Source organism: Solanum dulcamara, chromosome 12, assembly GCF_947179165.1.
Source record: "Solanum dulcamara chromosome 12, daSolDulc1.2, whole genome shotgun sequence".
In the NCBI taxonomy this organism is placed as follows: domain Eukaryota; kingdom Viridiplantae; phylum Streptophyta; class Magnoliopsida; order Solanales; family Solanaceae; genus Solanum; species Solanum dulcamara.
Window position 1 is genome coordinate 53004257 of NC_077248.1, and position 25255 is coordinate 53029511.

General features: G+C 36.5%; 1 protein-coding gene and 1 long non-coding RNA gene across 3 annotated transcripts; both read right to left on the bottom strand.

Moving 5' to 3' along the window:
* Window positions 1-552: 552 nt before the first annotated feature.
* Window positions 553-4125, bottom strand: LOC129877245 (uncharacterized). The gene is made up of 2 exons (XR_008763501.1): window positions 4060-4125; window positions 553-818 (listed from the first exon to the last, which is right to left on the bottom strand). It is a non-coding gene; the product is annotated as an uncharacterized LOC129877245 (long non-coding RNA).
* Window positions 4126-7520: 3395 nt separating this feature from the next.
* LOC129876002 (heterogeneous nuclear ribonucleoprotein Q-like) lies at window positions 7521-18399 on the bottom strand. 2 transcript variants are annotated; one of them, XM_055951279.1, is made up of 12 exons: window positions 17987-18399; window positions 15042-15580; window positions 14870-14959; window positions 14537-14776; window positions 9710-9931; window positions 9328-9631; window positions 8924-9237; window positions 8725-8837; window positions 8530-8636; window positions 8355-8431; window positions 8181-8262; window positions 7521-8012 (listed from the first exon to the last, which is right to left on the bottom strand). In XM_055951279.1, exons 1-11 carry the CDS (start codon window positions 18261-18263, stop codon window positions 8182-8184), a joined length of 2364 nt encoding a protein of 787 aa, XP_055807254.1. In that variant the 5' UTR covers window positions 18264-18399; the 3' UTR covers window positions 7521-8012; window position 8181. The 2 variants fall into 2 exon arrangements, with proteins under 2 accessions (XP_055807254.1, XP_055807255.1); XM_055951280.1 differs by having other exon boundaries at window positions 8530-8633; window positions 17987-18398.
* Window positions 18400-25255: the final 6856 nt, after the last annotated feature.

The window sequence follows — 25255 nt, forward strand, 5'->3', positions numbered from 1 at the left end:
GACAAATTTATGATGTCTATGTAATATTTGAACTCTATGAAGGACCTATTGAGATTTGACAGACCTAATGTTCGAAAACAATTTGTAACTCATTTAGAACCTAACTTAGCCACCCTCTTAGCTTGAACCCTTGTTAGTGCGTGTCTTCTTTAGTTTTTCCTTTCTTGTTCGTAACAACTCCCATAGGAAATACACCAGCCTCTTTACAAATAATCTGCAAATTGTTTTCATTCCCTACTTCATCTTTATCTTCTATTATTTCTATTGACATTAAGGTTGCCTTCAAATTCTCTACAGGATTTTGGTTGACACACTTATGAGAAATCAAAGCATGTAGTGTTTCCATTGGGACAGACTTCCCATTTATAATTGCTTCTTCAACATCATGCCTCTCTATGTCACGGTCCAAGCCTAGGTCCTAGACGCGACATGGCGAATGAGACACCCAGAGGTACCTCACCCAAGCCTCTTAGCATTCATTTAGCTTTTCATAGGTAATGACATTCAAAATAAGCGAAAATGAAAAGAAAAACAGGACTAAGGGAAACATCATAGAACAAGAGTCATTAACAACTTCAAAACATCATCTAATTGTCCAATGATACCTCTACTTTCCTTAGACTTGGCAGGGGCTAAGACATGTCCCTAGCTCACCCTCAAATGTAGTACCAAAAATAACAAAAGATAATCAAAGTCTATACATGTCATAAGCAAGAAAAAAATGAAATGTTGTTCCCAAAACATGGGAACTCACCAACTAAATAGCCTTCAACGATCAAACTAGCCACGTGGAGGAGAATATGGAGCAACGCTTGTCCCTACATGGAGAGATATTATGTAGGCAATAGAATATGCGTTAGTACTTTGAATGTACTAAGTATGTAAGCAATGCAATACATGTCATCATAATGTGCAATTGATCAAGTTAGAAAACATACTACGTAAATAATTAAATGATGATAGTAATTCATGAACAACCTCAATGCAATTTGGAAACCATAATGGAGTCACGTGAAAACATAAACACTATAGTGATAATCTTAAGTCAATGTAAGAAGTCATTTTCCATATAGAATGCCATGATACAAAAAGGTGATACAATGGGCCATTTTAAAATCATGAAGTCATTTGAAATACTATTTGAAATCATGAGACTTGGCCAATGCAATATAGGAACCATCATAAAAGAACTTAAACACTATAATAGAAATCATGAGTTATTATAGGAGAACATATACTTTGAAAATACCATGAATTGTAACGAAGTATACCATAAATCCTTTGGGAGAAACTTTTAATCTTGTCAAAGCACATATTTTACCTTGTGAGAGATACCACTATAGTAAGAAATACCTTAAACATTTTGAGAGAAACTTTTTACCTTTTTGTGAGAGCAACCGTTAACCGACATAAACCATGTGAGCTATAACATGGAGTCCCAATGCTACCCCTACATTGGAGAAAAGGGGGAGACTACTTGTCAATGTAGACTCCTATATGCCTAAGTGGATCCACTAAGCTATTGTGTGAATCGAGTACTCACCTCCAAGCCTTGATATTTCGGGTACTCACCTCTTAGAGATTTGAATATTCGCCTCTAATCCTTTTATATCTGCAGTGGAACGTAGTTTTAAGACATGGGTATTCGTCCCTAGTCCAACTCGGTGCTAGGTAAGCTCTCAACGAAATAGACAAATCATAAAATATAAAGTCAACATCATGTGGGAAGGGTCATATCTATTACCCGTCCACTATTTATAAAACACAATCATAGAATAGCTCTTTAATCATTAATTAGGTGAGAGATCCTACACCAACATTCTTACTTAACTCGAATTTCATCATTCTTTCATTTCGTAAGACTCTTTTTTTTATCATAGACATTTCTTTCAAAAGCATTCATTTGGAGTCAAAAGCTTTCAAGTCAAACCCCATTGAAACATAGTAAAACAAGGTGGGTTCTATTCAATTCATCTTTCAAACATGTTTTTCAATAGAACCATGCATGAACATTATTAATTCAGTCAATTCAAAACATACTTCAAATAACTCATCATTCATTTCAAAGACCCATAATAGCTTGAGGTAGGAAATTACTTGAAATTAACAATTCATGCAATTGAGTAGTAGTATAAGCTTATTTGAACATAATATCAATAATTTGAATCATAATCGAGCCATTTGAGAAGTATTGAACAAGACCCATTTGAAAATTCATAAACCCAAGATAGGAAATTAGGGCCTTCATGGGTAGTAATCAATTTCATGCAATTTGAGTCAATAACCAAAATTTTAATCATGCTCCATGCTAATAAGAAGAAATTAGAAGTACCCATAAAGAATCAATACTTGAATTCAAAAGAATTAGTTGGAAAGGGTTTTAGGCTCCATGGGTGGAAGAACCCATGGATGAAGAACCCACATACCTTGGGGGATGAAAACCTTAATGCAAAACTTTGAAAAGAATGGAGGTTTAACCTTCTTGGAGTGAAACTCTAGAACCTTTTTTGAAGATGGAGGAAGACTTTAGAGCACTTGGGAGATTAGGATTTTTTTCCCTTAGAGTGTGAGTGAGAGTGAATGAGTGTAGAAAGACTTTGGGGTCTTTTAGACAGGTGAAATATACCTTCAAACCGACCTCACTTTGAGTTAAAATGCAAGAAAAGACCAAAATATTCCTTTAAAAATCTGGTCGGAACTAGCTTCACAAGGGACCTTCACGGTCCATGATGCCCACCACGTACTGTGGCAGGGCCTCGTGATGTTTGACTTGGAAGAATATTTTGGAAATTGTTGCAGAGAAGTCTCTGAACTTTCTTCACAGAAGCCAATACGGACCGTACTGAGGTTTACGGAAGAACATCATGGGTCGTGGTGCTCACTGGTAATCCTAGGGCTTAAACGGGTTGAAAAAGTGGCTTTCACGGGCGGCCACTACGGACCGTACTGAATTTCACAGAAGGCCACCATGGGTCATTCTCCTCTTCTATTTGAGCAGCTTCACTAAAATAGTCATAACTTTTTACTCCGAACTCCAAATGAGGCAAACTTGGTGGCGTTATAAAGAATACTCAAAGACCTTTAATTTGATAGGTCATGGGATACCTAACTCTTAATTCTGAGAGATATGGTCGCTTGAAGTTGACCCTTATACGGACTCATCCAAAAACTTAATTGATAGAAATTCTTTGGACTTGGATTGGTGTTAGAGATCTCTTATGACCCTAAACCACATCTAATACCTTTCAAATACTTAGGAATTGATCCTAAATCATATTTAAAATTAGAATTCATCGAGTTCAAGCCTATACACATAGAAAGAATGGTTCGGGTCTTGACATAAAAATTTTCAGGGTATTACACTCTACTTCCTCCATCCGTTGATACTCACTTTGCATAGAAGTGAAACTCCCTTCAATCTGATTGACTACTTAAAGTGGTACCTGATATGTAGCATTAGCCAATTCATTTATTAACATCTGCCCCTTGCTTTGCTTCATTATTTCCTTAGGTACTATTGTCAGTGTCTTGCCCATTTGATTCTGCTTGTTTGCATACTCTTCTTTATGTTCTGCAGGGACAAAAATTGCAATAGATGAGCCATCTTTCATCCCATCAGTAACACTTTTCAAATCCTGAGAAAACTCATCTGGTTTCTTCGCAATCTCCTCATGTTTCTTACCAAGTATTCTATCATTGATGTTTATAGGACCTTTGACAAGACCCAAGCTAGGCCCTAAGTGCGACACAACGATTAGAATCCCGACAGACCCCAACCAAGACTCTTAGCATATCATTCATGAGCATACATAAGGTAAGTAAAGCAATAAACTAAAACATAAATGCGTAAATAAAGTCTCAACATAGATAGTCTTAATAAAAGAGAACAAGTCTCAAACACGGAATAAAAAGACAGCATAGACTCCATGACATCCAACATACCTCTACTAAACTAGATGGGGGAATAAGACAAGCTCTTAGCTCAACCATGACAACATATGAAAAGTTATAAGACCGATTAAAAGATAAAAGTTTTTTCCTCGAAGCATGAGGACTCACCAACTATAGAAAAGTAAAGTTCAACTCTAGCCATGAGTGAGAGGTGCGCAATGATCTTTGGACCCTACATTATAGTACAATGTAGGCAAAACGTATTCATTAGTACATGGAATGCACTAAGTATGTGAGAAATATGCATGAACAATGAATATAGGACATAATCAATATGAATAATGAGATGCATGAACATTTTTTCAAAACATGAATAAAACCTTGAAAACCTTAAAACATCATAATCATATATCAATGCCTCAAGACATCGTCATCAGAATTTTACACCTTTTCATATACCTTGGTGTGGGATAGGACCTTTAACTGACATATAAGACCATTCGAGCTATAACATGGAATTTGATGTAACTCACACATCGAGAAGAAAGAGGCTACTTTACCAAGGTATACTCCGTGAGAACATCATAATCATGGACTATATATGGATCCGCTAGTTAGGACATATTGGCATCATAAACCTACGCAGGCAACATAGTTAGGGACTAAATGTTGCTACTAGGGTTCCCTTGGATATCCACTATGGCTACCGGATCGAACCCCACCTTAAATTCATCTCGATACTTAGTCATTATCCCAACGGAAATCATGAAAACGTAGTCATTAACATCATTAATGAAAAGCAATAAAAGATCTCAATCCTCATCATAAGTAAATCATAAGTATAGCTCATTAACATGATTGATTCGTAAGAATACATGAGTTGGTGAGAATGTCCTTTCACCTCTTTAACATGATTGTGCGAGAATTACCTTTCACACTAAAACTTCTTGCTTAAAACATACTGAAACATCATTCATAACTTTTCATAAGTCATTCATAAACCTTGATAGTCACTCATAAACCTTTAATTGAAATCTCTTGAAATTCATGACCATAATTCCATGAAAATGTACTTGAAATAGCATATAATATGGGTCATCGAAATTCAACTTGAAATTATGCAATGTGATGTGAATTATGCATAATTTAATCAATAATCATAATTAAGAAGACCCAATGCAATTTCATGAAACTAGGGCTTGTTAGAAGAAGAATTTATAAGAAAATTTGAGAAGAACCGTGGGATTCCATGGGTGAAAGGACCCACAGATGAATTCCCACGTACCTTAGATGTTAGAAGCCCTAATTTTCCCTTGACTTGAAGACTTGACCTTGATTTTCTCTTTGAATTGCTTGAGGAAAAAGACTCTTGAGAGAGAACTTTAGAGAGAAGATTTTAGGACTTGGGAGTTAGGTCAGAATGAGAGAATGAGGAGGTATTAGGGTAGTTAATAAGATAGAATAAACCCCAAAAATATTGTCCACAATCATTAATGAAACCATATGTTAAAGACCAAAACACTCCTCCGTGGTCCTTGTCCCAATTTTCCATTAACCTATGCACCTTCACGGTTGCTCTCCACGGCCAGTGAAGAGCACCATGGCCCGTGAAGGGCTACGTGAAGGATCACCTGGTGCTAAAAGCTGTGATTTTTCATCTTAAACCCCATTTCTCGACTTTCCAACTTTCAAAATCTTACAACCTTCAATTGATCTAAGTTGCTTATCAACATTACCTTCATCTGCTGGGACAATCTCATCCTTCTCTCCATCATCAATTCTCTACTTGGTCCTTGAGTGCAACCATTAGCAGACAGATTTACACTTGTTTTATCTTTGTTATTGAGATTTGTAAAAACCTTTGTGACCTAGTTTTTGGTACTATCTTTTTGCTGATTAATTTCTCTATGTTCTCTGCATTCTCCTTGTTTAGCACATGTACTACTATTTCTATTTGTTCCCCCTGTATACTCCTTGCATCAACTGAAGAAGTCTCTGCATGTGGCAATAGCATTTCATTATTTGTATCCTCTTCCCTTAATACTGCAAAGAAGTTATCAGTACTTAACACTGTATTTCCATCCTTGTTAATTCCCTATTTATCAGTAGTTACAGATCTATTTGTTGGATGCCATTTTTTGAAGTGTCTTCCAACCCTTATCAAAGGTACCCCTAGTAAGGAGCAGTCAGTGCATTCTCATTAGAAATATCTACCCTTCATATACTGGATTAGCTTTACGAAGTTCAGGACGTAGAACCCTATAGTCAGCTTTAGCATGTCCCTGTAATTTGCATTGATTACAATACTTTGGCAACATATCATAATGGATTTTAACCCTCTCCACTCTAGAGACCTTAGTATCTTTATTCACCACCTCCAATTCTACAAATATCGAGAATTTAGCAAGCAAATCCACTTGTACCTTGACCCTAAGCACAACTAGGCTGAGTCTTATTTATAGTGGCCATGTCTAGGTGTAATGATTTCCCAACTGCTGAAGCAGTGAGAATATGGATTCCTTAACAAAATATGTTGGTTTTAAATCCAAAAATGAAATCCATGCCATCGCCTGTGTTGTCTCTTCCTCTATATTGAATTTTGCATCATAGATGAGGGGTCTCTCATCATATAGGAATGCCCGTCCTTGGCCAAAATATAATAGCTAATATGAAATCTTCCTAACGACTATGTCTACTTGTTAGCAATCCAATTTTGCATTCTATTTTTATTTACATTATTTAGGGATTTGAATTCTGACCTCTTCAATTTCAAGCCATCCATACGAGAACTTCACCACAACAGCTTATTGAAGATTCTCTAAGCAATTTTGATCTAAAGATAAAAAGACATTTTCAAAACCATTTTTAATACACTAGGGGAATTTTTTAACTCTTTCCCGTTTAAAAATATAACTACAATTACCATGAGAAAGTGAATACCTACCTACTCAACGAGTATCTAATCCACCAGCGTGTATAGCATGCATTTTAAACTATCGCATTATTCCAAGAAAAACTTTCATAAGCAAGTTTCATATTACATTACATCATCAAATAATGGAAGAACAAGAAATATTGCCCCAGTGCAAATCATCTTAATTGTGTTCATCCTCGTGCTTTTAAAATCGGCCTATAGTTATGCTTATGCACTATCAAGTTCTCTAAATTCCTCTGCAGTTTAAACCAAAAGGGATGATACTCCTGATGTAACCAAATGAAAGCAATCTGGGGATCAAGCCTACACATGAGCAATGGCTAATAATGTAGCCAGCCAAAACAGCTCTCAAACTGGAAGGAATTAAACACCAGACATCACAATTTCCTATTTAACTAAATTCATAACATCTGCCAATCCACAGACCCCCGGCAGCAACTAAATTCATTTCCCCTCGTCTAGACAAATTTCAAGCTCATTTATAACGATCTATTTTCACTCTGCCCAAGAATAAAACTAGGTAATGAGTAAACTATGGTCCATGATATTCATGAATGCCTTCTTTCTAAAGCCATCAAAATACATTCATCTTCCTTCATCTAAACCTTAATCACTCACCATCCAGAAGCAAACAGATAGTAGTTCGGAATTCATGTAGATCCATTAACATCATAAAAAAATGTAGACCCTCTGATAACAAGAAATTGAACTCTTTATTGGTGATCTTTTGAGTTCTGAGACATTGGTCCAACAGTAACTTTGTAAGGGTAACATCAAATACATCTAGATATAAAGCATCTATATAAAACTCCCACGGATCCTTCATCATGGTAACTTGAGTTTATGGGATCATTTTCTTTTGAAATAATCACGTAGCAGACCTCCACAACTCCAGCAAATTTTAAAATAAGAAATCACTAGAAAATATTGCCAGCGACACCAGAAATAAACAGATATCAGTTTGCTGTACATAGCTCAAATTTCCTTACATCAAAAGAGGGACATGTGTATCTTTTCCCAATTAAAATCCAAGATGCTTCGGAGCGATAAAACCTCTAATGCTAAATTCTCTAGCCCTACATATACAATGAAGTAATAGATAAACTCCATCTCTCCAAGAGGCATGTCAATGCATAGGGCTTCCACATTAACACATCCAACTGCACGCGCTTTTGTGAACTCAAATCTGTACCATAAATAAGTTGGTGGGTAACCAAATGCACTCTTGCAAAAAAGAAAGTAATACAAACCTTCTCTGGGCTTTCACTAAACAGGGGGCAAGGGCATATAGGATACTCAGTTCTAAGAGCATGACTGCCAAATAAAGTACACATGGTAATAAGAAGTGACATACCTTAGTAGTAAGATCCAGAACCACCACTTCCCATAAAACCACTGTCACCCATACCACGACTAGAATAAACCGAGGAGCCAACCTGAATATTCATCACAGAAGAACAGGAACAACACAGTTATCATCAGATAAACACTAAATCTTCCAACAGAAATCAACAAAGTAGAAGCATACATCACTGCCACGAGACATGTAATCACCACCATAGCTGGACGAATACATTCCACCTACATCACTTCCACCATAGGAACCTACAAGCCAAAACAAAATTAAGACAGCTTTCTCTAAGCATACATATAACAACAATTGTTCAGAGAAATAACAAGATTTTGTAATGAACAAAACATACCTCCACCATAGCCCATACCCTGACGACTGCTGTATATCCCATGAGAATCTTGCCTAGAAATGGAGCTCCTGTTGCTACCATATCCAAGATTTGACCTCCCTAGTCTACTAATATGTACATCAGGCAAGTCGATCAATATAGTACCAAAGATTCCAAAAAGGGAAGAAAGATGACTGAACAATAATTATAAGGCACCTGTCACCATATGCATCTCCATACTGGGAGCCGCTTCCACTGCCTAGTTCATAATCCAAACGAGCACGCGAATGCCGCACTCCTGCCTCAGCGTAATGTGGATGAACATCATCCTGGCATGTACAAGAGACAATTAGTTCATATCTTCTTGTCAGATCAAGAAAATATCTAAGCATAGTATATGGTGAAGATAACTCACCGCTGCAGTGTATGGACGTTTCGAACCAGACACAGAATCATATTCACGACCACGTCCCTCACGGTAAGATGGAGGGGGCCTTTCAAACCGTTGCCCATATCCATCATCAACATAAGCTCTCCTTGCTGCAGAGTGAGTACCTCTAGGTAATTCAGGGTAACCAGAGCCACGCGAAGAATATTCATCCCTATAGGATGCACGTCTGTCCGAATGAACCCTTGAAGGATACTCAGCTATTGCTCTGCCTCTAGGAGGAGAGATTTCCTCACGCCGTCCATACTCCCTCTTCAAGTTATTCTTTGGATATGAGGAAACTGCAATTTGGTCAGTAGTCATCAGGTCATTTATAAAATAAGTAGAGTTGAACCAGTAGATTTTAAAGAAAGACGGAAATCACATCATACCAGGGGATCTCCGGTCATATGACCTCCTAGGTGGTGAAGCCATGGGTCTGCCGCCCCTAGGAGGCAAAGCCATCACTGCATGTCTATCTCTCAATGCTGCAGGTCGTTTGAAACCACGACCAACTATAGGAGGCACACGCGTACTAACTCTAGTCCCTCGGATAGAGCGACTATATGGCGTTGTACGACCCCAGGGGGCATGGGAACCACGCATAGGCAAACGCCAAGGTCGGAAATCTCCTCGTCCACCATATTTCCCTCTACCCATATGAAGGGGTCTCGATAGTCTGGACCTTACTTTGACCTGAAACACACAACAATAAGAAACCACTCACAAAGATTCACATATATTCAGGGATACTTAAAGACAGAAAAAATGAACCTTGTTATCTCCTTCACCCAATTCCTCATTATTAATGCTTTTAGCACATGTAACTGCAGCCTCATGAGTGTCAAAGGTGACAAATCCAAAGTCCTTTCTCTTGGCTGAAGGCCTATTTCTGGCAAGCTCAACTTTTCTAATCTTCCCATATTCTTTAAGAAGCTCCCGCACATGGTCCTCGTTCCAGGATACAGCAAGACCATCAATAAACACTGTTTTAACCTGAACTCAAGAAATATTCCCCAGAGTCATGTCTTGATTTATCAAAAAACAAAGAAATAAGAACAACATACCCAGGGAAATCCCACAGCCACAAATGGTGTGTATGAAGACCTTACCCCTACCTTGTGAAGGCAAAGAGGTTGTTTCCGAAAGACCCACCGCTCAAGTAAAATCGTTCTAAGCAGTTATAAAAAAGAAATACAGTATTAAAGAAGCAACAACAACAACAACCCAGTGAAATCCCACAACATGGGGTCTGGGGAGGGTAGAATGTACGCAGACCTTACTCCTACCAAGGTAGGACGGCTGTTTCATGGAGACCCTCGGCTCAGTAAAAGCATAAATGCATAAAAAAATGTTAGATAAGAATAGAAAATTAAAAGCTTTATGAGAAAAACAACAAACAAATAACGAATAGATAACAAATAAATACAAATAAATAAATACAAAGAACAAATAACGATTAAATAAATAATGAAGGCGTCACAGGTAAAAAATTGAGTAATCAAAGCATAGAAAGCAATAAATAATAACAGAAATAACAGAAATCAGAAGTCAAAGCGCAAGAGATCGTAATGCACTACTACGCCTATGAATAGAGAAGAATAACGAGACTATGAACTAGCCTTCTACCCTAATGTGGGTCCTCCACACCCTCCTATCTAAGGTCATGTCCTCCGTTAGCTGTAACTGCGCCATATCCTGTCTAATCACCTCTCCCCAATATTTCTTCGGCCTACCCCTACCTCTTCTGTAACCATCCATGGCCAGCCTCTCACACCTCCGCACTGGGGCATCTGTGTCTCCTCTTCACATGTCCATACCATCTCAGTCGCATTTTCCGCATCTTGTCTTCCACCGAGGCAACTCCTACCTTGTCCCGAATAGCCTCATTTCTAATCCTGTCGCTCCTGGTGTGCCCACACATCCATCTCAAACATTCTCATCTCAGCAACTTTTATCTTTTGAATGTGAGAAGTCTTAACTGGCCAACACTCCGCCCCATACAACATAGCCGGTCTAACCACCACTTTGTAGAACTTGCCCTTAAGTTTTGGTGGCACATTCTTGTCACATAGCACTCCGGAAGCGAGCCTCCATTTCATCCACCCTACTCCAATACGATGTGTGACATCATCGTCAATCTCCCCGCAGCCTTGCATGATAGACCCAAGATACTTGCAACTACTCCTCTTTTGGATGGCCTGAGCACCAAGCCTAACTTCAACGCCAACCTCCTGAGGTGTCTCACTGAACTTGCACTCTAAGTACTCTGTCTTTGTCCTACTCAACTTAAACCCTTTAGACTCCAAGGTATGTCTCCAATCCTCCAGCTTAGCGTTAACTCCGCGGCGAGTCTCATCAATCAGAACTATGTCATCCGCGAAAAGCATACACCATGGCACCACACCTTGAATTTGTCGCGTCAATTCATCTATCACCAAAGCAAATAAAAAAGGACTAACAGATCCTTGATGCAACCCCATCACCACTGGGAAGTGCTCTGAGTCCCCTTCTACTGTCCTTACCCTGGTTTTGGCTCCCTCGTACATGTCCTTGATCACCCTAATGTATGCCATAGGTACACCTTTAGCCTCCAAACATGTCCATAGTATTTCTCTTGGGACTTTGTCATAAGCCTTTTCTAGGTCGATGAATACCATATGCAAGTCCCTCTTCCTTTCCCTATGCTGCTCCACGAGTCTCCTCATAAGATGGATGGCTTCTGTAGTTGAGCGTCCCGGCATAAATCCAAACTGGTTCTCTGAAATAGACACGTCTCTCCTCACCCTCATCTCTACCACTCTTTCTCATAGTTTCATAGTATGGCTTAGTAGCTTAATACCTCTATAGTTGTTGCAACTCTGGATATCCCCTTTGTTTTTGTATAGAGGGATCATTATGCTCGACCTCCATTCTTCGGGCATCGTTGCCGTTTTAAAGATGACATTAAATAACCTAGTCAACCACTCCAAACCTACCGAGCTCGTGCTCTTCCAAAATTCCCCAGGAATCTCGTCAGGTCCGGTTGCTCTTCCCCAGCGCATCCTACGAACGACACTCTTAACCTCCTCGACCTTAATACTCCTGCAATACCCAAAATCGCAATGCCTCCCTGTATGTTCTAAATCTCCCAACACAAAGTCTCTGTCCCCTTCCTCATTCAAGAGTTTATGGAAATAGAACTGCCATCTCTGTTTAATGAGGGTCTCGTCTACCAATACTTTTCCATGCTCGTCCTTAATGCACTTCACTTGGTCCACATCGCGTGCCCTTCTCTCCCGCGCCCTGGCTAGCCTGAACAATTTTCTATCCCCACCTTTCTCTTCTAGTTCAACATAAAGGCGTTCAAAAGCTATTGTTTTTGCCGTCGAAACCGCCGACTTCGCCTCCTTTCTCGCTATCTTATAAAGTTCCATATTCGTCCACTTCTCTTCCATTCCACCCCAATATTTATATGTTGGAATTTGTGGAAGAATAGGTGCGCGAGCAAATACGGGGGGAAGAGTTCTAGCTTGGCGAGAGTGAAATTTGCAGTTTTCAAGGACATCTCAAATCTTCTTAGAGTCGCGTATCCCTATATCCATTGGCCCTCGAACTGGAGCCACACCATCTCCTACATAGATAAGTGTACTCATGAGATGAAGATCACCCAAGTCTCGTGGATTAAGCCACAACTCGATTTCGTCAAGCTGAACACTGACGGCAGCGCGTTGGGTAATCCGGGGGCAATTGGGGGGGGTGGCATCGTAAGAGATCACATGGGTAAATTCATCTTCGCCTATGTCATACCGTTAGGGGAGGGAACCAACAATCAAGCTGAACTAGAGGCGGCAGTTTATGGGCTTAAATGGTGCATTCAACAGGGTTTTCAGCACGTTATCTTAGAAGTTGACTCGGAGTTGCTCACTAAATGGATCAATCATCAGACTAAACCTCCGTAGAGCCTTCACCAGGTAACTCAGGACCTTGTTGGTATTTCCAAATTATTTATTCGCTTTTCTTGCAGGCATGTATACAGGGAGGCAAACTACACTGCGGATGCTCTCTCCAAGCACAGTCACACTCTTACCACTCCAGGCCACTACACCACCCTTCAGCAGCTACCTCGTGGTACTCGAGGTTACTACATGCTAGATAGAGTCGGTCTGCCCAACTTCAGACGGAGAAAGACCAAACGGATTAAAAAGCCTCCATGATCTACTATTTAGTGTTGCATCCTTGGATTGAGCACCCAATTGCAGTGTTTGTGATTTTCCATGTTATATCTTATCCATGTTATTTGATGTTCATTGTCTATGCTAATTTTGTTGTATATATAGCATTTATGAGGATTCATCCCCATTTTTATTTAGATTTTTCCTTTATTTTATGTAAAGGGAGAGTCTCCCTTATTTATGCTTTCCTAGTTTCTTTGTATCGAGAGGAGTCATTTTCTTTAGGTGCATAGTTTCTAGGTTTTCTTTTCATGTGCTTGTATCGGGGATGAGTTGGCTGCCGTTAGTAGGATGGTCGGCTTATGAACCACCATAGGATTGGAGGTTAGGTCTATGTCCCCCTCCGTGTATTTTTCTGTTTTTATGTATAATACAGCTTGGGGTTGAGCGGCTCAACCCCTGGCCGCGCACGAGAGGTGGGAGCCTCGTGTAAGGTCTGTTCCCATAAAAAAAAAAATAATACGAACTGAAGCAACGTAAACAATGGGTGCAGTAAAAACTCGTAGAATAAGATAATAGAAAGTAATATTACGAGAAAAAACTAAACACTCGACTACCTACTGACCTTCCACCATGATCCCTACCTCCATACTCTCCTATCAAGGATTATATCCTTGATAAGCTGCGGGTGTGTCGTGTCCTGTCTAATCAACTCTCCTCAATACTTCTTGGGCTACCTCTAACTCGTAGAATAAGATAATAGAAAGTAATATTACGAGAAAAAACTAAACACTCGACTACTTACTAACCTTCCACCCTGATCCCTACCTCCATACTCTCCTATCAAGGATTCTATCCTCGATAAGTTGCAGGTGCGTTGTATCCTGTCTAATCACCTCTCCTCAATACTTCTTGGCCTACCTCTAACTCTCCTCATACACACCCCACCATACCAACCTCTCACACCTCATCCACAGTCAAATAATGAATGGCTGCGTAGCAATTGACTCAAAAGACTCCAACAGCAAACAGGTAAGTCATCAGAAAAGATTCAACACACAAACAAGATAACCAAACTACTTGATGAAAAATCAATAAAAGGGGAGAGACCAAATTTGAACAGCTAGCACCTATCAATAAATCAAACTGATTGAGAAAGGAAAAACTAACATACACACACCGTCCTTATTCTTCTTTTCTTCGCAGTAGAAGAGATTAAAGAGAAGGGATAAAAAGCAAACAATTAAGGACAATGTAAGCAGGGATCATTGAATTATGTTCAAGAACATAATATAACTCTGAAGTCAACTGTGAAATATTTGGTTACCTCCAAATAAGCTAACGAGCACCACAACAAAATCCTCCATTTGGCAATATACTATAACTATACTTAACCAGAGCCATAGTCCCTTTTATTAAAACATAGATATAGGTTTAGAGAGTTTACCTGTGACATGATTGCATCCCCAGGATCAATGAATGAATCCTCAAAAGAAACCTTTGCAGGCCTATCAACTCCAAATACAACATCTCTCTTCTGTAACCGCTTAAAAGCATCCATGGCCTCCGAACGTGAAGAGAATTCTAAGAAAGCAAAACCTCGATTCATTCCCTCATTATTAGTGTCTTCGACCAACGTCAAATCCTCAATATTGTCAACACCATAATGCTTCAGCTTCTCTTTTAACTGAGAGAAAGTAAACACCAATGACTAGTTAATCAACTCTTCAAAACAGAGAATCATGTTTGTAGGCAATATGGATCTGCCTAGCCTACTTACAGCTTCTTTTGTCCAGGTCTTGCATATATTACCCAAAAACAGAGTATCATTGTCTTGACTGGGAGAAACACCACACTTTTTGCCATTGACCTGGAAATTCCATTTGTCAGGAAAATACCTTCTATAAGGAATCAAAATCAGTCACATGAAAACTACAAAACAAAGAAAATACCACTGGATTTTTCAGCTCAGTACAAGCTCTCTTTGCTTGTTCAACAGTGGCAAATCGCAAGAATGCAAATCCTTTATTCTTTTTTGTCTGAGAATTCATCAGAAGCCTCACTTCAGTAATCTCACCAACTTTACTGAAAACCTTCCTGAGATCCTCCTCGGTAGCATCCTTGTCCAAGCCACCAACAAATATTTCAAATTCCTTCCGCTTACGCCTTTCTTCAACAACTTCATGATGTTCTTCCTCCTCTGCTGCATCAGCAATCTCAGCATGCTCATCTTCTTCATCACCCTCATTTTCCTCATGAACATCTTCAACATCCTCTTCCACCATATCACCCTCTTCCTCTTCACAAACATATGCCACTTCAGGTTCTTCCTCTATTTCATTTCCCTCTTCCCGAATACCGTCATGTTCAATCCCATTCCCATCATAATCAACTGTTCCATACTCTTCAGGTTCAAATTCAGGGTCATTATCCTCCAAATCTAATCGCTCACCCTTTTCATAGGGATCGACTGACTCTTTCAAAGTGAAACCTGCCATGAGAAAAAAAATTAACCTCTCAGGCTAGTAAATGGAGAAAATAAGATGCTCTTATCCAAGTATAACATAATTTCTTGCAAATCGTGTAAGCTGTCAACAATGTCCAACTCTACAGAGACTTAACTGATCATCAGGAGAAAGATTAAAGTTACAAGATTAGGCAGAACATAATATGTGCCAGCAACTGTGATCTTTCCTTCTTCCTTCCTCCTTCATCCCTTATTAAAGAATAAGGGACCCTTCATCCATCCCAGTTAAGCTTCACCTTTTTTCATTATTTCAGTGTTCTTCCCACAATGCTGGTCTTAGGATCAACATGAGGGCTACTCAATGTAACGCATATGCCTAAACCATCATCTTGGAGATGCCTCACTTTCTACATTTCTCTTTTAATTGAAGCTTGAAACCGCATACACACACATATATTTTCATTAACTTAAAGATAGCAAGCCATAAGATTTAAATGATGCTCACGGCTCGCCCTTAATCAACCAAGATATTCCTATCATAACCACGTTCTCTTGGGATAATATCTTTAAGGGATAATTTCAAATACATCCCTTGAGGTTTTGGTTTATAACAATACCTCCCTTGAGGTATCAAATATTACTATACCTCCTTTCTTTGATAACAAGTGTAAGAAAGTATTTTCTATCCTGAAATAAACAAATTTACCCTTTGTGTCCAACTTCTATGTCATCTTTTATAATAAGCTAACTTATTTTGTTCAATTTTATTTTATTCCTTCAAGATTACTTCATTAGGAAAGATTGATCATCTTTAATTTTATAATTGATAAACTAAAATCTAATCAATAAAGCAGTAAATAATCAGCTAGAGTAAAGATATTGAAGTCAAACTCATGATATTGTAGCGTGACTTCACAATATCGCAAGAGAAAATTGTTTTGCTTTTAAGACGATAATAAAAGAGGAAATAATAAGACATCTATTACTTTTTTCTCTTTATAACGTTATCAAAATTTTGTTTTCTGGTTTCCTTCCCAATGATCGGGTTCAAGAAACATAAATGAAATAGTGTTTTTTCATCCATAGAATACTCAATAGTAATTCAAATTGATTTGAATTCACCTTATAATTTTAAAACGTATTTAATTTTTCACGCAATGAAATATATATATATATGAAAAGGTGTAACAGAAGACCAACCGGTAACATTGTACTAATACTTTGTAACTTTCATGTAACATCTATCTTGTTAATTAATTTTGTGCTTTTGGTTTAATTTTTACTTTCTAGGAAAAAGAACAAGAAAGAAACTAAAAGTTGACATAGAAGGGGTAAACTTGTCCATTTCAGATCATAAAATAATTTTGTCACACCTGTTTTCAAAGAAGGGAGGTATATGTATTATTTGATACCACAGGGGAGGGATGTGTTATAAGCCGAAATCTCAAGGGAGGTCTCTGAAATTTTATTTCTCTTCAAACCCATTAGTATTTTTTGACACTGCTCTTAATTAAGCTAAAGAACTCAGATTATTACGATTTGCATAGCAATTGTCGATAGTTACACCAGGAGCGGACCTAGCGTAGAGGTTACGGGTTCCCAAGAACCCCCTAACTTTTTTCGAAACCCTATATTTTTATTAAAAAATCCATATAAGGTATAAGAATATATAAGTGGGAACCCATCAGAAAAGCTGATGGTTGGCTAAGTGGCACGAAGGGACTCCTCTGAATCTCACTCGGATGCGATTGAGATGAAATCCCCACGAGGACATCTTTTTAGCTCATTTTCTTTCCTTTTTTACCTTACTTTTTTACCAACTCGTTTTTCCTTTTAACAAAACTACAAGTTCAGCCTTTTTTTTCTCTTTTCCTTTTTTAAAAAGACACAATTTAAGTTAACTAAAAATAGATCATTAATAAAATATTAACTTTACCCAAATGTCAATATTTCAAATCAACTTTGCAATCAAAAACTTAGGTTCTAAGTTCTAACATTGCCCGCTGGTGGCCACTGCAAAACAAAGAAAAGTGGTGAGTTTAGTTTTGAGTCTGTTTCATTTCTTTTTCCTCTTATATTGTGTGTATCTTGTGTTTTAAGTGGTTCATTACTTATTAACTATATAGAGTATCAGTGCTCATTTTTTGTCCGATTATTATTACCTATAAATTTATTTTATTGGGAGCCCACAAGTTTAAAACCCTAAATCCGCCTCTGAGTTACGCGCATAAACCAGCTGAACAAGAAGAACAGGTATTAATTCGAGAAAATTGTGTTAAAACAGATAAGCAACAAACATGAGCAATTTTTCTAATAAAAAAGAAACCAGCCTATTAAAATTGACAAAAAAAGAAGCAAACAAAACCGGCTAAACAATCAAAACTGTACACAAAGTATTAATTCAAGAAAATTCCCAAAATCAATACTTACTCTTGTCGACAGCTTTCACACTCGACGCTGTTTCAGCCGGTTCCTCAGGCTCCGGTTGCACGGTTTTCTCGTCAGGATTTTCTTCAGGGACCTCCTCCACCTTCAATTCTTCTTTGAGATCCACCGCCTTATCCTTGTTCTCTTCTTTGTCCACTACTTCCATTGGTTCCTCTAACTTTACAGGCTTTGCCTGAGACTTTGGCGTCCCACGAGGTGTACGGCCACCTCTTTTAGATCCAGAACCTGTAGGTGTTTTTCTCGCTGATTTTGGAGGCATAGTTTCAAGAATCGATTCCTCACAAATCCAATGCTTGAACCTTTCTATGGAAAAGAATCTGAAAAACAAATAAATACTCTATTATTTCTGCTTGAAAACCCTAGAACTGCTTTTAGTTCGGCCGCTTCGAGCGGTGTTTAATGGTTTTTGTAAAACAAAAACATCCGCTTTTGAAAAATATTTTAAGATAATAATATTTGATTGAAATTTATTATACCTAAAATAAATTAAAACACAATACCTAAAATAAATTAAAACACAATACCTAATATATATTCGAGACGTTGATGTATTGAGACGTCGGATACATCACTTTACGTCGATGTATCGAGATGTTGAGGGATCTCTCCGAGATCGAGATGTGATGTATTAGGACGTTGAGGGATGTATCCAAAATTGAGATGCGATGTATCATGACGTTTTAAGATATATCCGAATTACACCAAATTTAAGAGATTTTTGTAATTTGGAAAAAAAATAAAGATAGAATATAATTAGTTCTAACACTATTGAAATGTAATTAGCTCTAACACTATGAGATTTGTGTAATATTAATTCTTTCCATTACCTTGTTTGGAAGGTTGTTGTCTGTTGTATTGTATTGTACTGCATTGTTAGTTTAAAATATAATATTTATTTTGATTGTTACTTAAATTTTATTCTATCGTTTCGTTTAAATCCATCGTTGGGTAACGACCAAAAAAAACATTTAGTTAACAACACGATTTGGTGTGATTGCGTTATTACCTTAATAATATTCTCATTTTGTCTTTATTTATTATTTAATAATTCTATTTTATCATTTAACCTACCTTTTCATAGTAATTCTACTTCGTACCCTACTTTTCTTCTAGATTTATCATTCAAATTATGGATGTATGACATTATGTAACAATAAAGAACAATACGATAAATCATAAAACAATACGTAATAACCATCCAAATAAAGTGTATGGTCATTATAGTATATTTTTTATAGTATGTTTCAATTATCAATTTACTTCTGAAACGATACACTTGAACTTGCATTTATGATATAAGAACACGTGAATTGCATCAATCAAATAACAGAGTTATAGAGACTTAACTTGTAACATAAACAAAAAATATATATAATTGATCAATAAGAATTAAGATAAGAAGGGGAGTTATTTTAAGTTTTGATTCGATAGGCTGGCAGCGTCACTGGAAAAATAAACTTGAATTTCGAAACTATTAAACCTTAAGAACTTCAAGTATACAAATTTTTTAGTACAATGCTTATAAATAAATAGAATTTAGATGCCCTACATCAAGAAGGTAAGTCTCTATTTATAGTTAAATATTAATGGATAAGATCCGAAAATCATGTCCTCACAAATTCTATTAATTTTTCATTATTATCATTAAGTAACGATTGACAAGGATCTTGTGCAACGACTGAATCTTGAAAGACGTCTAATCTAATTTTCTATTCAGTTTCTAATGTCGCATCTCTAGACCTAGACAGGTTCTTGTCAGAATATCGACCATCGACGGCAACAAAATCTTCCGCGGATGAAGTTTCTTTCCACCACCTCTCTAACGCAATTTTTGCTATCTCTAGTTCGATTTGAATTATTTGACACATGTCACCTTTTGATTTATCCATCCTTCGAGTTCAAATTTTATTTGATACAGATAGTTTCTCCGCAACTTCTGCTAACTCAAGCTCGATTTGAATTATTTGAAACATGTCACCTTTTGATTTATCCATCCTTCGAGTTCAAATTTTATATGATACAGATAGTTTCTCCACTTGTTGGGTACTTACCTAATACAGATAGTTTCCCTACTTTTTTGGTACTTATTATTTTTTTAGTTTAAATGTAGTGTTTATTTTGATTGTTACTTAAATTTTATTGTATCGTATCATTTAACTTCATTGTTTGGTAACGACAAAAACTTATTTTGTGTAATGGTTGATTTGGTGTAATTGCGTAGTAAATTTAATAATTTATTCTCATTTTGTCTTTTTTTATTTAATAATTCTATTTTATTCTTTACCCTACCTTTTCGTAATAGCTCTATCCCGTTCCCTACTTTTTTTGTAGGTTTATCATTCAAATTATGGATGTGTAACATTATGTAATGATGAAAAACATTACAATATATTCAAATATTATATTCATTAAAATAATACAATATGATACAATAAGACACAATACAATATAGTACAATACATTTGAAACAATACATAACAACCATTCAAACAAAGTGTAAAGTCAATATGATATTGCTTTATTATAGTATATTTTCAATCATCAATTTACTTCTAAAATGGTATAATTGAATTTGCATACGTGACTTAAGAATATGTGAATTGCATCGGTCAAATAATAGAGTTATAGTGATTTAACTTGTAAGAATAAATAAAAAAAATATGTTATTGATCAATGAGGATTAATATAAGAAGGATAGTTATTCTGAGTTCTGATGCGATTGATTGACAATGTTACTGAAAAATATGAACCTGAATCCTGATATTGTTAAAGCTTAAGAACTTCAAGTATACAAACGTTTTAGTATAATACTTACGAATGAATAGAACTTAGATGCCCTTCATCGAGAAGACAAGTCTCTATTTATAGTTAAATATTAATAGATAAGATTAAAAAATCATGCATTCACGATGTCTATCATTTTTTTTTATTATCATTAAGTAACGATTGACAAGGATCTCAGGATCTTGTGCAATGCCTGAATCCTGGAAGACTTCGCATCTAATTTGTATTCCGTATTTGATGTCGTGTCTATAGAACTGAAAAAGATCTTGTCATAATATCGATCATCGACGGCAACCCACAAAATCTTCTGCGAACAAAGTCATTTTCACTGCCTTTTGAACTCAACTTTCGCTAACTCATGCTCGATATAAATTATTTTCCATATGTCTTCTTTTGATTTATCCATCCTTCAAGTTTAAATTTTATCTGATACAAATAGTTCCCCCACTTTTTGGATACCTATCTGTTGTTATTGAAAAGTGATAAAGGTCTCAATTCTTAGCTAGAAATCAAACGAAACATTTTCTGACATCTTTTGACATGATGCACATCCTTTCACTTTAATGTTATGGGCACGCGTCTTTTTGTGATTGGTCCTAAATCACAGTCGACTAATAAGACAATGATGATCTCTACTTTTTCAAAGCCTATTTAAACCTTCTTCCTTCACTTCTCCCACTTATCTTCCTTATATTTTCTTTTCAAATTGCTTTTCTTTTTTCTACAACTTTTTCATTTTCATAGATTCGCCATATGTTTATTAGAGAACACTATTTTATTTTTCTTATCGCATCTATATATTATATTTATCATGTCAACAACTTCTATACTAAATCTAGATGTGATGTATGTCGACCATAAAATAATTGATATCACAATTTAATCCTATCAACAACAAATTTCATACCGGCGAAAGTCCATACAAGTCCACAAAAGATAAACAAGAAATGTGATATCGACGAGCCCATAATCAAATTAATTTTGTCGAACAAATGTGAATTTGATAAAGATTGTCAATTTCAAAGCCCATCAAAAAATAAATTGATGATCAACAAATTATCCACCTAATACCCTTTTGCGATTCAATTTGTTCATCCTTCCATCATTATGGATATATTGTAAGTGAAAGATTGTTTTGTAGATTTACGCTCCTGGTAAAATTGAGAAAGAGACTTTTGAAAAAATAAAACAAATGTGCGTCTATACATACTCTTTCACTGTCAGATTTAAATCAATCATTGATTTACTCATGCTCTAATTTTATCAATGTTATAAAATTACTCTTGCCTTGGTTGACCTATTAATGTGGAGGATGGTTGAATGCCTCTGGTATTTAGCTAGAAAGCTAAGGTGGATCTTGTTATTGCTTATTTGATTATCCTATACTCTCCAAGACTCTTTCGAGATGGAGTCATCAACTTGACCTATCGAGGGGCAAAAGTCTCTTCAATCTAGACGATGATCATGATCGGAACTGGATGATGAGGCTCGTGTTTGTTCCTACTTCTAACATCATTCCTAAAATTAACATGCCCTATGTGAAAATATGGAACTTCACTTGTGAGTTATTATTGAAGATAATTTTTTTATTTTTTTAAAGTGTTCACTCGTTCATCTTTTCCCTTTTTAGCTATTCACTGGCCACCTCCAATGATCTCAAATTTTCTAGCTTGAATTTAGGGGATCCTGAATGTTTCAATTGTAAAACAACAAACATGGAAAGAAATTTTCAAGAATAAGAATTAGAGACGGAAGAACCACTATAAGAAAATACATTTAAAGCTTGTAGCTAAACACACATTTTTTCTTAGCCAAACACTCTAGTTACAATATTTCTTTTTGTAACACTTGTAGCAAGATGTTGACCCTTATACGGACTCATCCAAAAACTTAATTGATAGAAATTTTTTAGACTTGGATTGGTGTTAGAGATCTCTTATGACCCTAAACCACATCTAATATCTTTCAAATACTTAGGAATTGATCCTAACTCATATGTAAAATTAAAATTCATCTAGTTCAAGCCTATACACATAGAAAGAATGGTTCGGGTCTTGGCATAAAAATTTTCGGGGTATTACACTCTACTTCATCCATCTGCTGATACTCACTTTGCATAGAAGTGAAACTCCCTTCAATCTGATTGACTACTTAAAGTAGTACCTGATATGTAGCATTAGCCAATTCATTTATTAACATCTGCCCTTTGCTTTGCTTCATTATTTCCTTAGGTACTATTGTCAGTGTCTTGCCCATCTGATTCTGCTTGTTTACATACTCTTCTTTATGTTGTGTAGGGACAGAAATTGCAATAGCTGAGCCATCTTTCACCCCATCAGTAACACTTTTCAAATCTTGAGAAAACTCATATGGTTTCTTCGCAATCTCCTCATATTTCTTATCAAGTATTCTATCATTGATGTTTACAAGACCTTTGTCATGATCCAATCTAGGCCCTAAGTGTGACACAACGATTAGAATCCCGACAGACCCCAACCAATCCTCTTAGCATATCATTCATTATCATACATAAGGTAAGTAAAGTAATAAACTAAGACATAAATGCGTAAATAAAGTCTCAACATAGACAGTCTTAATAAAAGAGAACAAGTCTCAAACACGGAATAAAAAGACAACATAGACTCCATGACATCCAACATGCCTCTACTAAACTAGATGGGGGAATAAGACAAGCTCTTAGCTCACCCATGACAACATATGAAAAGTTATAAGACCGATTAAAAGATAAAAGTCTTTTCCTTGAAACATGAGGACTCACCAACTATAGAAAAGTAAAGTTCAACTCTAGCCATGAGTGAGAGGTGCACAATGATCTTTGGACCCTATATTATAGTACAATGTAGGCAAAACGTATTCATTAGTATATGGAATGCACTAAGTATGTGAGAAATATGCATGAACCATGAATATAGGACAAAATCAATATGAATAATGAGATGCATGACCATTTTATCAAAACATGAATAAAACCTTGAAAACCTTAAAACATCATAATCATATATCAATGCCTCAATACATCGTTATGAGAACTTTATACCTTTTCATATACCTTGGTGTGGGATAGGACTTTTAACAAACATATAAGACCATGCGAGTTATAATATGGAATTTGATGTAACTCACACATCGAGAAGACAGAGGCTAATTTACCAAGGTATACTCCATGAAAACATCATAATCATGAGCTATATGTGGATCCACTAGCTAGGACATATTGGCATCATAAACCTACGCAAGCAATATAGTTAGGGACTAAAAGTTGCTATTAGGGTTTTCTTGGATATCTACTATGACTACCAGATCTAACCCCACCTTAAAGTCATCTCGGTACTTAGTCATTATCCTAACGAAAATCACAAAATAAGATTATAGGTGAGAAGTCTCATAAAAAAGTATCAAAGATAAATATCCTGTTTGAAAGAAAATCTTAATCTTCTAAAGCGTGGCATTATGGAAAATCAAAAAGTGGGACCTAATCAAGATGATTTGGTTAATCTGAAGCTCCAGGTACATCGTATCATTACACACTAGCTTACTTGTTAATTTGAAGATCTAGAAAACCCATTGTATAGAAATGGTGCCAATATCTATTTGTCCAACTAAAACACGTCTGAGCTGAGGGTCTCTTTCGGAAACAGCCGTTCTACCTTGGTAGGAGTAAGATCTGCTTACACTTTACCCTTTTCAGACTCCATATTGTGGGATTTCACTAGGTTGTTGTTGTTATTGTCGTATAGTCATTAACATCATTAATGAAAAGAAATACAAGATCTCAATCCTCATCATAAGAAAATCACAAGAATAGCTTATTAACATGATTGATTCATAAGAATCCATGAGTTGGGGAGAATGTCCTTTCACATTTTTAAGATGATTATGCTAGAATTACCTTTCACACTATAACTTCTTGCTTAAAACATATTGAAACATCATTCATAACTTTTCATAAGTCATTCATAAACCTTGGTAGTCACTCATAAAGCCTTAATTGAAATCACTTGAAATTCATGATCATAGTTCCATAAAAATGTACTTGAAATAGCATATAATATGGGTCATTGAAATTCAACTTGAAATTATGCAAGGTGATGTGAATTATGCATAATTTGATCAATAATCATAATTAAGAAGACCCAATGCAATTTCATGAGACTAGGGCTTGTTAGAAGAAGAATTTATAAGAAAGTTTGCGAAGAACCGTGGGATTTCCATGGGTGAAAGGACCCACAGATGAATTTCCACGTACCTTAGATGTTAGAAGCACTAATTTTCTCTTGACTTGAAGACTTGACCTTGATTTTCTCTTTGAATTGCTTGAGGAAAAAGACTCTTGAGAGAGAACTTTAGAGAGAAGATTTTAGGACTTGGGAGTTAGGGTGAGAATGAGAGAGTTAGGAGGGATTAGGGTAGTTAATAAGATAGAATAAACCCCAAAAATATTGTCCA

Excerpts from the sequence above, each read along its gene's own strand:
- LOC129876002 (XM_055951279.1), bottom strand. The coding sequence starts at position 18,263 with ATGCCTCCAAAATCAGCGAGAAAAACACCTACAGGTTCTGGATCTAAA. Across the intron at positions 9,932-14,536 it reads GGGATGCAATCATGTCACAG|GTTAAAACAGTGTTTATTGA; the intron begins GTAAACTCTCTA and ends TCTTGAGTTCAG. Across the intron at positions 9,238-9,327 it reads ATATGACCGGAGATCCCCTG|TTTCCTCATATCCAAAGAAT; the intron begins GTATGATGTGAT and ends ACCAAATTGCAG.